Below are 14,725 nucleotides of genomic sequence, written 5' to 3' on the forward strand. Positions count from 1 at the left end.
TCATTTGTCTTTAATCACACCAAAGCAGTCAGAAATGAGTGGGGCTCTGTTCTGTTGATCAGTCAGGTCTGATCAGATTAGAGAACAGTTGCCACTGTGTTTCCACTCTGATTTCAGTGCTATCACACGTATATAAATTGCCTGTCTTTGTGTTAGAGCTCATCATTTCCAACTCACTGTTGGTTGCAGGGCTCTTATGGTTTCAGGAGGGAGATACTACAACTGACTAGCTCTGATGTTAACCAATATTTCAGGTTTCCTGTAAAAATAAGATATTTTACAAATGCATTGGGATACTTAATAAGATGATGTACATGCATGGAACTAGTCAAAATTAATAACAAAAATTGATGAGGATGCAGAAGTCCATCCTGATGCAGTCACAATGGACGAAACCACTACATAACAGCATTTATATTTATTAGCACCTCTTTGTTTCTCTACCCTACAGAGGTCCAGTCTGCGCCAGTGACTGTTGGGCGCTTCCAGGTGACACCCAGCATGGAGATCCCTGTGCCCCCTGTGCCAGGAGGTGCTGCACCCACCAGGCCCCAGTCAGTAGGCAGCAGCAGCAGCACCTCCTCAGAGAGCAGCACAGAGGAGCAGGGCGAGTCTGAGACCAGCCTGGGCACCTCCCTCACCATGTCCCCTCCTCACCCCAACCCCCACAGAGGCTCCACAGGGCCCCTCCAGGACCAGGACAGTCAGGCAGGGTGGGCTGGGAACCAGGAGCAGCAGCTGCAGGACGGAGAAGGAGAAGAAGAAGAAGAAGAAGAAGAGGAAGAGGAAGAGGAGGAGGAGGAGGAGAAAGAAGAGGCTGAGGACCGACCAAGAACAAGGAGGAGTCGTCGGAGGAGGGCGTGCAGCCTCAGCCTGATGGGAACGTCTGCAGACAGCGGGCTCTCAGTAACGGCTGCTGAGACGGAGGGGAGGCTGTGGGATGGAGGGGCAGGCAGCCCGCAGTACAGCAACGCCCTGCACCATTTATGGATGATGACTTACAGCCGTAACACTCCCTACCTGAGCAGCGATGACTCGGACAGTGACGATGACGACATGCTGGAGGAGCTTCAGGAACTCAGAGAGAAGTAAGTGACACCCAAAAGACAGTAAACAACTAAATCAGTATATATTAATAGAACATAGAGGACAAGGCTGTTTCTGTAGTTGAAAAAGGCAAAAAAAGTGGTTCCATCAGGAGATTTTGAAGTAGTCATTTAGATGAGGTTGAATATACTGAAGAAGAGCCATGGAAAGTTATGAATTTTTTAGGGCTCCCACACTCACTTGGACCTCAAATTCACACACTTTTCAGTTACTTTTAAGAGAGTAATGGGTCAGAAATAGACATCATAGAGAAATCATTTTCTACTCATGATCTTCTCAAGTCAAGCAATCAAGGTGAAATCATTCATTTTAAAACTGAGCACTGCTCCTTTATAAACACAAATCATATCCATCATAAGGTTTTCCTCAGGATGTGAAGTGTTCTCAAAATTTTTTTAAGGCCTCATTTAATTTTTAATCCACAAACTTTAAATGATTTTCAAGGCCCAGAGGAGCCCTGTTTCATTGACTTTTCAAAGGAACGATAGTCCTTTCTCCCCTTACATCTCTTCTGTTTTGTCTCCTATCAGACACCTGGCAGAAGTGCAGACCCTGCAGGTTGCCCAAAAGAGAGAGATTGAGGAGCTGTATGAGCGGATGGGGAAGGTTCCTCCTCCGGGCATCGTCTCTCCTGCTGCTATGCTGTCCAGTCGACAGCGCCGCCTGTCCAAGGGCAGCGGCTTCCCCTCGTCCCGCAGGAACAGTCTCCAGCGCTTGGACATACTGCCACTCCAAGGTAAGGGACATAGACCTTCAACCTTCTTTTCTGTATTTGGATTTTAACCTCGTAATTAATGTGATAGATTTCAGTGTACATGTGCATCATAACTACATTGTCACTTGCTTTGTTACTCCAGATTTAGTTATTTGCCAGTGAAATTTCATGTGTGTGTGCATTTGATTCACTAATGTACTGTGTTTATTTTCCTAGGCATCATTAGGAGAAACTCCCTTGGGGGCAGCAGCAGCAGCAGCAGCTCCCAGGATAAACCTAGCAAAGGGGTCACCTTTGCCACTGACATTAGTAGAATGGTGAGTGTGCTTCTCATGCATGAGCATAAACTAAATCCAAATATGCCATGAGACAACTTCATATTACCATCATTGTTCTTGTTAAACACAACAGAAAACACATTGTTTTATTTTCTTTTCCCTTTATCCCTTCACCTCACCAGTAAGAAACTTCAGCCAAGCAAGCTGTATATCTGGACTACCTCATCAAGTGTGACTGCAGTGGTCAAACCCATCCTGTAGGAGGAAACCCTTTCACTGGCACCCCAAAGAGCAAACAGCTTCCCCCTGCCAGTGGTCCCAAGGTTCTGCCAGTGGTCATTTACCTCAAAATATATACACTGTCATCCATACGGCTGGATTTACACAGGATTAACATCTGATGATCAACCAGATTTTCACTCAGATCTGGTGATTTCATTGCAGGTGAAGCATAGAATACCTGCCAATCTGGGTCGCATTCAACTAAAAATTGATTCAGTTCTTTTTGTTCTTATGTAAATAAACTCCCAAGAAATGTCTGTCAGACCCAACGGTTCACAATGAAACCACCTCAGTCCAGGATGCCACAGTACTCTGCAAAATGTCACGACACAGTTCACTGCAAATGTTTTCTCTGAGCGAGCTTTTCCGCGTAAAGCATTCAAGTGATGGTACAAAGTACCGTGGAGCCATGGCCTTTCAGGCTACAGCACCAGATACTATGACTTTGATCCAGAATGATAATGATAGAAATTTTTTTCCTGCTTGTCTGACTCGCTGCCATCTATCTATCTGAGCACAGTCATGTGAACGACGAGACTCTAACACTTTTACTGACAGTTGTCATATACAGATGAAAATATTTCAGATGATCTCACAACTTATTTGCTGTAGTGTGTTAATGATGTCTCAGCACCTGCTGACTGCACAGTGAATATACTCTTATTAGTGTAGTTGTCATTACTGCCTTCCAGAGGCTGACAAGAGCAGTCTAGATGCATTGTTGTACAGTTTAATAAAACCTGGTTTATCTAAACATTATGCCCTAGCACATAATGTTCTTTAGTCATTTTCACCTGACAGAGTGACCTACATTCTCTAGGTTCAAACTAGAGAGGTTTGACTGTAGTTCTGACATTTTCAGTATAGTGAATAGGATTTCCAGGGCCAATGCTTCTGTAAATCAGTAGGATAGCAGCACAATAGTACAATGAGGAGAGAGTAGCCATCAACACAGATGTTAGCAATGCTTGCTCACAGAGAAAAAAATGAGTTATAAAACAGTTATAACCATTTGATTACTACTCAATTGACAAGTAGCTTCCTCCAGCAGAAAAACAATATCTCTTTGCAAAACTATTTTTTCCCCAAAATATTGAATGGGAAGAGATTTAGTAAAGTGCTGCAAAAGAGAAGTTTTTAGCTTAGGGAGCTTCGCAAATCCATTTTCAAATACTATAGCTGGTAAAAAGAAAAAAGTCACAGAGGCTTTCATAGTGTTGATTAGTCATGAAGAAATCCACCTAGGTTTTAGACTACTGGCTTTCCTGTTGATTGTAAATGTGTATATATTAGAATGCATTTATAGATGATGTTTACAGGTTATGAGTAAACTAAATATTTTGGCGACCGTAATTCTTGCTCGAGCAAAATCAGATATGTGTTGCCTGTTGCATAGATCAAGCACCTTCTGCACTTTAGTAACTTCTACTTTAGTCCTCAGTCATTTACACAGATCATGTTTGTGGATAAAACTGTGTTCATGTGTTCACTTGAGGAAGACCTGGTATATCTCCTGTATGGGTAGCATTTCCTCTGTTCTTTTTCATAAGGGAGCTAGAGAATATTCTTCAATTTTATGTTTTATAACCCTATTTCTTATTGGATCAAATGTATATTTATACTTACATGAATGATCTACCCTTCTACAAGTTTAAATTAACCGGTCTATTGCTGGATACAGAAATCAGTCCAAGCTGTGAACCCATAGCCATTGCCTTATACAGTAGTCACTACACACACTGAATTTTCTGGCAGATGAACAGATGAAGATTTCCATAGTACATAATATATTTAAAGAAAACTAATTGCAGTTAAAAATTTTGAATGTAAATATATAATTGTATTGCTTTCCAAAGCTGCTGTCCTGCCATGCTGAATCTGTGCCTTTCCCTTGCAATGTCTTATTTTATATTTTTACTCTCAAGATTTGGTGGCTAGATCAGGCTGCATAAATCATATTTTGACAAAATTAATAAATGCAATTGTAATTACACTGCTTTTTATTGTCTTTACTGTCTCGCCCAGTGTCTAATTCTTGCAAAAATGCATTTCACATAACCTACATTGGGATATCATTTATTATGCTGTTAAAAAAAAGAAAACATACATTTTTTTTGTACAAATCTTCACTTTATCTGCATTAAATAGTTTAAATTGGTTGATCTGTGTGTCATTGGAGCAGCGTCACTGGTGTTCAAGGCCACTGTAGATTTAATATTATTGAGATTTAGTATATTCACATCATCTGTACAACAGATGGTCAGGGTGCACTTGTCTGAGAATTGTTATGATAGTGATTATTCTACAGGGCCTCTGGGTTAGGTGGCTGCTGGAAAAATCATCACCAAGCATGTATTGCAAACAGGTTGAGGTCAGTGGATCAGTCCTCTCTATTGACAGGCAAGTTTAATCAGAATCAAGATACCTTTAGCTCTAAGTCAAAAACAGAACCACACAATTACCCTTTACAATCAAGACAAGACAAAGTCCAGCGCTGCCTCAACATGCGACACAGTGGCCAGCCGTGGAATATGAAGTAGTGTCCACATGAGTCCCATCTCAGTGTCAAGTGCAGGAGGTTTCAGGGGGAGACACACGGTCCAGCAGGGCGCATCCATCTCAGTTGGCACCAGTCTTTGGCCCCTGCATCCTTGCAAGCTTGGCCTGCTCATCCAGCTCGTCCATGATTCGCTCCTGGGAGACTGAGTAAAATGTGTAGCCATCTAGGGGAGCAAACAGTCAAGGCAAACAAACATATCGAAGCGAGGAGTGCATCAAAAGCAGTGAAGGAAGGGCATCATGCAGGGAGATACTGACCGTGGAGTTCAACCTAACTTGCTAACTTCAACTATGTAACAGTGTAAATGGGGTAGTTGCTCATTAACAGGTATGGTTCCTAGTGTATAAAGAATCGTCAGGTTTCTATTTACTTACGCTAAACCTCTTTTCCTGATCGCTACACCCGCCACTTATCTAGACACCTCACATCACCAACTTCCTAGCAGTGAATGGGACTCTCTACCGATGACAGGTTTTAACCTTTCAAATGACTTATTGACACCACCGCCTAGAAAAACATACGCAAACTACAGAGGTAACGTCAGACTTTACATTGTGCTATCAAGCCCCTGTTTGGCTGACTACCATTAGCAAGCTATGCTAACGTTACATAGTTCACCTTGTGTGTGTTGACGTTAGTGCGCTTGGCAAGGATACAGATACCCATTACAATGGCTCCAATAGCGAGTCCCGTTACAACATTCCGTGTCCTCAGTTTCTGTGTTTTCTTCTTCCACTGTGCAAGCTCCACTTGTCTCATATAGTGCATCTGCTCCCTAGAAAGACCCTCTTTCGTTGGGTCTATCCTTGTTGCAAACGGGGCATCGGGCTTCGGCGGCGTCTTGTCAGCCATTTCTGCTGTCAGGCGTGCAAGGTTGTTTCAATTTCTAAGAGGTACGTGCGGCTGGGTTATAAACGATCTACTAAATTGGTAACGGCAAGCTGTGCGTCGAATAGTCTATCATTGCGTTGTTAGATCGAGGATGTGTCGAGCGCAGCAAGCGCAACCAACCACAGGATGTTGTGTGCGAGCGAAACAAAATTGTGCAACGTCGTAATGAGTCCCCCCATGGCGACTTTGGTTCCTACCGAGTATCGGTTGAAACTTAGGTTGGGTTGAAACTGCTGCAATACTGCCATCTTCAGGAAAATATAACGTAGCTATTTTGACACAATTGAAACATTTTGGTTTCCTAATTTATTTTATATCAACTACTGACAAAAGCGGACAAAGATTTTGTCGTTAACACATCTGAGCTTTTTTGCTATGCCATGAATGCTAACTTTAGTCGGTGAAAATGGCGAAGAGATTTCTACGTTCTTCAAGACAAAGTACAAGTTTCAAGTTTCGGGAAGCCTCCTTTGAGCTATTATCTGACTTTCTTATTAATCTCAACAAAAGAAACAAAGACAAACTCAACGGTCTATCAAAATGTAGTGGAGACTTCAAAGATAAAAAACTGATTGGTAAGTATGTTAGAAAGCTAGCTTGACCGTTGATAGCTGATCCCATTTGCCAAGAACATTTTAATTGATCCAGCTAGACAAAACAGAGTGAGATAAACCAACGTCTCAGATACGGGATAACAATAAAATATGGATGTTGTCATAATTATCTGCCATCTTATTTTGTTGAATTAGGGCATGCTATTTTATTTATTTGGATATATTACAGTTACATATTAAGTTAAAGACCTAAGTTTTGCTGGGCCTGGGGGTTATACAATGTAGAGCTTGATGGACAAATGCATACAGACTTAAAATTTTCATCTGGCGTCACTTATTAATTGAAGAAACAACACATTGCTTTCCCAACTTAATACAAAAAAGAAAACCCATAAGAGATACAATTCAGAATTTCAACCTCTCTCAAAGGCACAAATGCAGAGTGATGCACCCAGGTAAGACTTATTTCATAATGTTCTTAATGTTCATTTTAAAATGGCAATAATTTCCTTAGATAAACACATTGATGAAAAGTATTTTGAGAAAATAAAAGCCTTCCCACCACAAACTAATGTTTTTTAATTATATTAGCTCCCTGTAATTATGCAGTGAAAGTTCACTGTGAGCTAGATCAGTCCTTTAAACTTTTAAAACACAATGTGAAGCGGCATATTCTTGTATGGCCCTTATTTATTTACACTCATATTACCTATGTGATATCCTAGCTGGGCTTACAGCTTATCTTGGCTTACAGCTATTCATTCATTTTGTTGACATGCTGTCATATTTCTTTCTGCAGGGATGCACTGCGGTCATGAATACACTGCTTCTAAGTTTATCTTCAGGGAGGAGCCTGTAATGTCTCTGGATGACTTGCTGAACTCCACCTTGCCTTGTCCTCAGTCTGTTGTTGAAGTCGGTTTCCTTTGTACACTTGGACTTGTGAGCCTTGACATATGGAGGCCGAGAGTCAGTATAGACTCCTGAAGCTCTCTTAGCTGTAGGGGATGGAGACATGGAAACTAAGGCTACAGAAGCAAACGAGCCTCCACAACAGACAAAAACCTGCCAGAGACAAGGAGCAGATGAAAGCAGTGTGAATTACTTTTCATCTACAAACATATGCTTCCTTCTAGTTCACATAACTGCTAGACAAAAAGTTATTTGAATAAATTCATGAGCATACCTCTGTTAGTAGTGCTGCCTGTGTCTTCAACACACTTCTCCATTAGTGGGCTGGTGCCTCCATAACTGTCAAACACTTAAATTGAGATATGTTGCTGTGTGTCTTTATTAAATACAATGTTGGGCTGAACAGCATATATTAGGGCATCTGTGATCAGGACAGGAAACTTTTTCATCCACTGACCACAGCGACTGATTGATTCTTAAAATTACCTGCCACTCACTGTTTCACCATACAGTTTGACTTGAATAAAGACAAACCTCCAAATAATACTTGGTTTTCTGCCAAATTGACTGGTCAACATAAAAAATGCCCCATCACAATAAAATTTTGCCAGCGTTTGGCTGGTGGGTGGTGTTAATATCCCACCATGTTTGTGATTCAGTGCTACATGTTGTACTTGCACAGGTCTCAGCTGTTATTTCGGCCAGAAATTGGTACAATGAAAATAGAATCTAAATTTAAAAAAAATACTATTCGCCATACGATTGAATGATTTTCCCTTCATATTCAACGCTTAGTTGGACCACCTAGACCTATGTGTTCTTTTTTCTGATCACCTAAAGGAAGATTTGTATCCCCAATATGTGATGCAAAATATTTATAGCTTTTCTTTGCCTATGAGGTCTAAATGTGTTGAATTAGCATCCCTTCATAAAGCTCATAAATGGGTACGAGTAGCCAGTAATATCTGTTATGTGCTCTTTGAGATTCTGCATGCTCATGTAAAACTCACCCCACTGATGACATTTGCACCTAAAGCCTCTCTAAAAGCCAGTATATAACCAGGAGCATTAAGGCTCATATCTAAGTTATTTTATGTCAAATCCATTGACCAATATGAAATCTCTCCCTATAGCAATTTACATTTGATTGCCCAAACATGATCAATATACTGTGGTATGTTACAGTATGCATGGTATAAAATTCCTATTCATATCTAACCAAAACAGATTTTCCTTTCAGCAAATATTTATTGTAAATGCTTTGATTATGGTGTGGGACTGTTTGTCTCTAACAATTCAGCCAGAGATACAGATGTAACATCTAAGCTCATACTGCCACACCGACAGGGAGTTTCTTGTTTTGTGCTCTGCTCTTGCTGATCCTGTGTAACCTTTCTGTCTTCCTCAGAATACATCTTCCTGATAACTGAAGAGTTGAGACTTGATCCACTGGTTGGATACCATGCCGCTGAATTAGTTGAAAGGTATGAAGGAGCAGCACAATAGCCTTGCCATTGTTAAACTCTATTTGATTGGTTTAGTAAGCCTTTATGTGAACGACTATCTCCCCCAGGTTCATGATCAAGCACCTTGAAGATTTGTTCACCACACCCACACCTCAAGGTGCAGCTGCTAATCAACCAGGAAATTATGAGGATCTTGTTTTTGAAAAGCTGAGGGAGAAATTCCCCCTTGTTGTCTTCTCCTGTGTGCAACTTGCCAGCAAACTGTCTTTGCACAATAATGTAAGTTTTGAGACACCTACAATCCACTAACTTTCAACATCCTGCGCTCCAAAATAAGCTAATCTTTATATCATGTTTTGCCTTTTTTTTTTTATAAGATTATCGACAACAATACTGCTGTGCACTTTCTTCACTCAATGGGCCACAGTGTTTCCAAGCAGACTCTCCTGGAGTCAGAGCTGATGGTCTTGAAACAGCTTGAATTCAGACTAAATGTCCCCAACCCTCTGACATATGTGGAAATACTTCTGGAGGTGCTTGGTAAGTCATCATATACTCATTTTCATTGCAAATCGGAATGGGTTCTGTGACGATAATCCAATCATATTCATTTAATAACTTTACTGACTTTGAAAAGGGTGACTTGACTTTTCTAGGACACAATGAGTCATCTGTCCCTGTGGAAAGCCTGCATCATCTGTGCCTCCACGTTCTCCAGTTCACTTGCCTGCAGAAGACTGCCATCTACGACTCCTTGTTAATGGCCACCACTCAGTGCCTCAGCCCATCCAGGGAACAGAGGTAATTTTATCCTTTAATCTTTCTGAAAGGCTGCATTTGCTAATGTTTGGCACATGAGTGGACTAGAAAAATTCCCTGGTATCGAGAACTGTGTTGCATTGGTTTCAGATTTTGTCTTGTGCAATTATTTTTCTTCCTGCGACGCACATTAAAATAGGATTAAGGACTCACTATTACACATAACATGATGAGTCAAATAATTAGCCTGCATTAACTCAATATAAAAACCAGAGAGAAGTTTGTAACAGTGACTGAAGACTGCATGCTTCTTGGTGTTGGTGTCATCGCTGTGGCCACATACATCTTGAATATCAGCCAATGGGAACAGGTGAAACACTCATGACTTTCTAACTTTTCACATTGTGTTTACATTACGTTCACATTAGCATGACTTCATGAGCCTTTTTTTCTCACAGCATTTGAAGTTCAGTGTTGCAGACATGCTATATCATTATATTCAAGCTTATCTCTAAACTTAGTGTATATAGATAATCTGTCATGAACGCATTTTATGCCGTGCAAGCCGTCCTGTTCGCTTGTGTTGATGTCAGCTTTCTGTTTCTTTTCATGTATGACAGGTGGTGGAAGAGCTGAGCCACATCACAGGAATCTCGCGGACGAGCATCAGCGATTTCGCTCATGTGACGTTGATGCATATTACCAGGACCAGTTCTTCTGTAACATCAACTTGAGCCTTGACAGCATTCATCCACTGAAAATGTCTTCATTCCTTTTACAGTGAAGTTTGTTTTCCATTTGTAGATGTTGACAAGATACAATTTACTCACGCACAGAACATACACTATGCAACTAACTGAGATGATTGGCATAAGAAAGAGAAACGTATGTGCACTGAAATATCTCATGTAATCAAATGGCTCCAAAATAAACCAGTATAGTTCCCTGAGTAGTTTAGTTCTTAAAATAACTGTCATGTATTTTTAAGTGATTGACATATATTTAGGTTATTGTTAATTGTAGAATTAGCTTCATTTAAATAGCATTCTCTAAAGCAAATATTTCTTTTACATTTTTAAAAAATACACTTGGACATGTTGACCTGTATCAATATAGAATATTTTCTAAATCTCTCACAGCAATAACTTAGCAACAAATAACTGGGAAAAATTGAAAAATGTAATAAATATTGCAATAAACAATAACTTCATTTAAATAGATATACAAGTGTCTTCATCGCCTTTAACTTCTTTTGCCGAGTTCATCAACTCTCGAGATGGCTCAGTTTAATTAGATGCACTGCATTGTGGTGCATTGCTATAAACATTTAATGAATAAATCATAATGCATTAATGATGAGTTTGACGTCAGTCAAGATGAAAAAACATGGAGTAGGTCTGAGGATTAAGTGTCAGATGTCCCTGGTGTGGGGTTGCTCCTCTGTCCCGCTCTGCTGACTCTCATCCTCAGTGTGTGGGGAACGATTGGCTGTCTCAGAATCTAAGGAAAAAATGAACCGAATCTAAGAAGAGAATGAACAGTCCCACTTGGTACCAAATAAAGAGCACATTTTCAAAATGCTATATATACATTTCATATAAAAATATCACTTTCTCCAGTTTATAAGCAAATATTTCTAAAATATAGTATGTAAAAGTGTAACTATTTTGCCAAAAAAGGACTTGTTACCGAATACCGTTTTAAACTACCATAATTTTGTTTTAATTTTGTGCTATCAATCATTCTGTAATAGTAGAGTTTTTTTTCCAAATTGTGAATATGTCATTTTTGAAAATTATTATTATTTGAGTAGGACATTCCTATAATCATAACTCAGGTTCTTAAAGACATTTAGCCTGACTCCTAATGCTGGCGTTTATCTATGTGGGTAGTCATTTACTATCATGGCTCTGGAGAAATTACTTTCAAATTTCCAAAAAGCCAATATATGCTCTGGCTATTAAATATGTATCCACTCATATAGTAGTAATTATTAAATGACTAATTGAAAAAAATGTTTTTCATTCTGTCACTTAGTAGAAGGTACATGCTGTTCAGTCCCACTGAAATACCCTCTTGTAATATCTTAGACAAGAACATGTCTGTCCCTCAGCCTGTTTCTCACTAACACAGGTATCACATACATTTCATCTGGCTCTTGATAGTTTGTCATTGACCCGTTGCACAGTGCTAATACTGGCTGCCTACAGAGCTAATTATGAATTGTTTTCTTTGTGTACTCTGGGTGGTGTCGACCTACATCGTGCAGTATGTGCAATAACGTATTGAATGAATGAGTAAAGGCTTCATGAGCAGACAGTTTCTTACCCTGGAGAATGTGTCATTGCGGGAAGGTATCACCTGCACCAGATCTAAGAACATCTGCTGCAACAGCATGTCCAGATCTACATTGAGGTCGTCCACCTGGGAACAAGTGGGAGCAAGGCAAAGTGCTATGGTCATAATTTTTGTATCAAAATGATTGGCTTAGTAACTAATGCAAAAGATGGTGTTCCTCATAATGGTGATGTTCAACCATCTTGCCAGGTTTTCTATTTGCATACATTTCAATCGTCACTCTCCATTGGGTATTTCAAATACATTGTCTCAATTTACCTGTTGCTGCAGACCATGTCTTTGGTAATAATCATCCAGATCAAAGTTATCCAGGTCCAATGTTAGACTCCCCTTACACAGTTCACATGTTTTGACAGCAGACAGCTCTGACCCTGGAAAAAAAGTGTGTACACATATTACCTATAAGCACTTAACAGCCTGAATAAATTGTTCTTTCAGCCTCTGGCTTGCTGATCAGTCCGACTATAGCAAGTTCAACATATCACCTCTAATTATACACTGACCTGACAGGATTCTTGTCTGGATCCATTTCTTCAGGCAGTCATGGTGAATGAACTGCAGACTGCCGGAGCACTGACAGGGTGTTAGCAGTGGGTTGGTTAGGGAACAAGGACCACTCTGGCAGATCCGACACTGGTCCACCTCCTCCTCATCAGACGACTCCTCTAACAACCTATAGGTAGTAAGAGATAATAGAATTCAAATTCTACCCCACAAGATTATACGATGCAAGCCTATCCACATAACTGAATCTGTATCATCTTTTAAATCACCTCTGAAAAACAATTTTTATAGACTTTCATTAACGTGATGCCTTTCACCCTATTATTTTTACTCTCATTGTCTCGTTCTTACCTTTCATCCTGTGGTGCCTTGTTTTATAATAAAGCTGTTTCATCTTATTTGTCTGTTAAGTACTTTATAAACTGTGTTTTATGCATATGCATGTCTGTAAGGGGCTATGTAAATGTATTTATGAGTGAGATATAACAATAAAAAAAAACCTTTTCATCTATTCATCCATAATCACCTTTCTCTGAGTCTGCGAATAGCCTCTGAGTTGCTATCTGTCACTTTCTGGACCTCTTGTGCTTGACGCTCATGGAAACGCTCTCGCTCCTCACTGCTTTCACGAAGCATCATCAGCCACAAGGTCAAATGATCCATGTACCCAGAGGTCCTCGGACCTGAGGCCTCACCGGGAGATAGCGACATGTCATCGCTACTGTCGCTGCCGGTTCCTTCCTGATCACCTTCTGCTTCCTCCTGCAGAATGGAGCGCCTCCTAGAGAAGCCGGTGCTGGGTCTGGTCTGTGATGTTAGCCAGCTGGTTTGAGGCCCCCCGACCAACTCAGGGAGATGTCGGTCTGTCTGCTGAGGGGAAGCCACAAAGCTCCTGTTGACTCTGTCAGTAATGGGGGGCAGTGGTGCAATGTGAGGTCGCCCTGTTGGCACCAGTAGAGGCATGGGACTGTATCCATCACTACTAACAGACGCTCTACCTGAGATTCCTGATGTACTTAGCTGTGAACTCAAAGACCGCAGGCTACGAGCACTGTGAGAAGGGCGGGTGCTGGCTGAGCTTGACTGAGAGCCTGTCCACCGAACAGGGATGTAATAACTCTCTCTATCTGTGTCCTGCCAGGAGGCTGATAAGTCATCATCCACCATCTCCCCTTCAGATTCACTGGACAGCACATCGAGTCTGGGGAGAAGACTGCTGAGTGGGACAACGGCGGAGTCGCTCAGAGAGTTCTCCAGGATCCCAGCACTACGCTCAGAGTCTGTGGATGATATAGTGGTGTCATCTGAAACTGTGGAAAAGTCCTCTCTGTAAGTGTCTTCGCTGCTTATGTCTTCTAGCTCTTCTGTTATACTGTTGGCCTCTGAGAAGCCCTCAAAGGGATCAGATAACAGCTGCAGAGCCGGCTCGTCCTCGGGGCTCTGGGGCCGGTGGTGCAGCGTCAACAGGCGTGGCCAGTGTGTGTAGGAGTGTCTAGGGGAGGAGATCAGAGGCTGTGGGAGCGAGTGTCTCTCTAATGTTGATGTACAAACCGGGTCTTTCCTGGCGGAGATGTTTGCTCTGTCGCACAGGTGTTTCATCTTGTTCTTGCCCTTCAGGATGTCTTGGCTTTGTGCTCGTTTGTTTGCCTTCCCATGGGTGGATGCCTTTAAAACTCTGCCTTTCACATTCACAGACCTGTGCTTGTTTTGATACTGTGCAGGATGTTCTTTATTACCTTGGAAAGGGAGAGGAGGAAAAGCTACGCTCAAAAAAAACCCAAACATATCAACTTGCAATAACAACACAGCAGATATTAAAGAACAAATTATGTAATAGCATAAAGGATAACAAAAATAGGAGGAAACAGCCAATATTGAGGAAATTGGTCAGTTGTATCCTTTTATAACCTGCAACACAAAATGAAACCTCGAGAACTTACAGTTGGATGCCAGGGGGGCCTTTCCTCTGTGGGGAATCTTTGAAATCATTGCCAGCTCTGTAGTCTTGCTCTGGGTTGCACTGGAAATCGCTGGGAGGCAGGACACCGAGCCTTTGTTCCATGAGCTCCTTGTCTCGGATGAAGCACTTTTCCCATAGCTGCAGGGAGACGGCTGCAGGTGGCGGGCAAAGAGGTTTTAGAATGTAAGTAAGACAGTGTAGGGGAAAAACTATATTTTTTTGTTTAAAAAGTTGTTACCTTTGAGACCTTTGCAGCTGCCGCTCCCTGAGCCCAAGGTCTATCATATGTTCTAGTTTTGAACTTATTGGAGTGTGATGATGGTGGCGAAGGTGTCCGCATATCCAGTATCTGTCGTTTCACCTCTGCATCTGCTCTTTC

At 41.2% G+C, this 14,725-nt stretch overlaps 3 protein-coding genes across 3 annotated transcripts in view; 2 read left to right on the forward strand and 1 right to left on the reverse strand.

Moving 5' to 3' along the window:
- The window catches only part of wnk4a (WNK lysine deficient protein kinase 4a), a 37,130-nt gene extending 32,773 nt beyond the window's left edge, over window positions 1-4,357 (forward strand). Inside the window, exons 18-21 of the mRNA XM_071522968.1 lie at window positions 452-1,088; window positions 1,638-1,843; window positions 2,039-2,139; window positions 2,283-4,357. Coding sequence (XP_071379069.1) covers window positions 452-1,088; window positions 1,638-1,843; window positions 2,039-2,139; window positions 2,283-2,285 — 947 coding nt within the window. The 3' untranslated portion in view covers window positions 2,286-4,357. The remainder of the gene's footprint in view (window positions 1-451; window positions 1,089-1,637; window positions 1,844-2,038; window positions 2,140-2,282) is intronic.
- A 24-nt stretch (window positions 4,358-4,381) lies between these two features.
- Window positions 4,382-5,846, reverse strand: coa3a (cytochrome C oxidase assembly factor 3a). The gene is made up of 2 exons (XM_071522969.1): window positions 5,599-5,846; window positions 4,382-5,105 (listed from the first exon to the last, which is right to left on the reverse strand). Exons 1-2 carry the CDS (start codon window positions 5,792-5,794, stop codon window positions 5,002-5,004), a joined length of 300 nt encoding a protein of 99 aa, XP_071379070.1. The 5' UTR covers window positions 5,795-5,846; the 3' UTR covers window positions 4,382-5,001.
- A 393-nt stretch (window positions 5,847-6,239) lies between these two features.
- Window positions 6,240-10,258, forward strand: cntd1 (cyclin N-terminal domain containing 1). The gene is made up of 7 exons (XM_071522978.1): window positions 6,240-6,408; window positions 8,708-8,783; window positions 8,873-9,044; window positions 9,143-9,305; window positions 9,422-9,566; window positions 9,798-9,894; window positions 10,145-10,258. Exons 1-7 carry the CDS (start codon window positions 6,240-6,242, stop codon window positions 10,256-10,258), a joined length of 936 nt encoding a protein of 311 aa, XP_071379079.1.
- Window positions 10,259-14,725: the final 4,467 nt, after the last annotated feature.

Source organism: Centroberyx affinis, unplaced genomic scaffold (genome assembly GCF_046629955.1).
Source record: "Centroberyx affinis isolate AG114_WGS23_722 - 3 ecotype Tasmania unplaced genomic scaffold, CSIRO-AGI_Caff_v1 ptg001049l_1, whole genome shotgun sequence".
NCBI lineage: Eukaryota > Metazoa > Chordata > Actinopteri > Beryciformes > Berycidae > Centroberyx > Centroberyx affinis.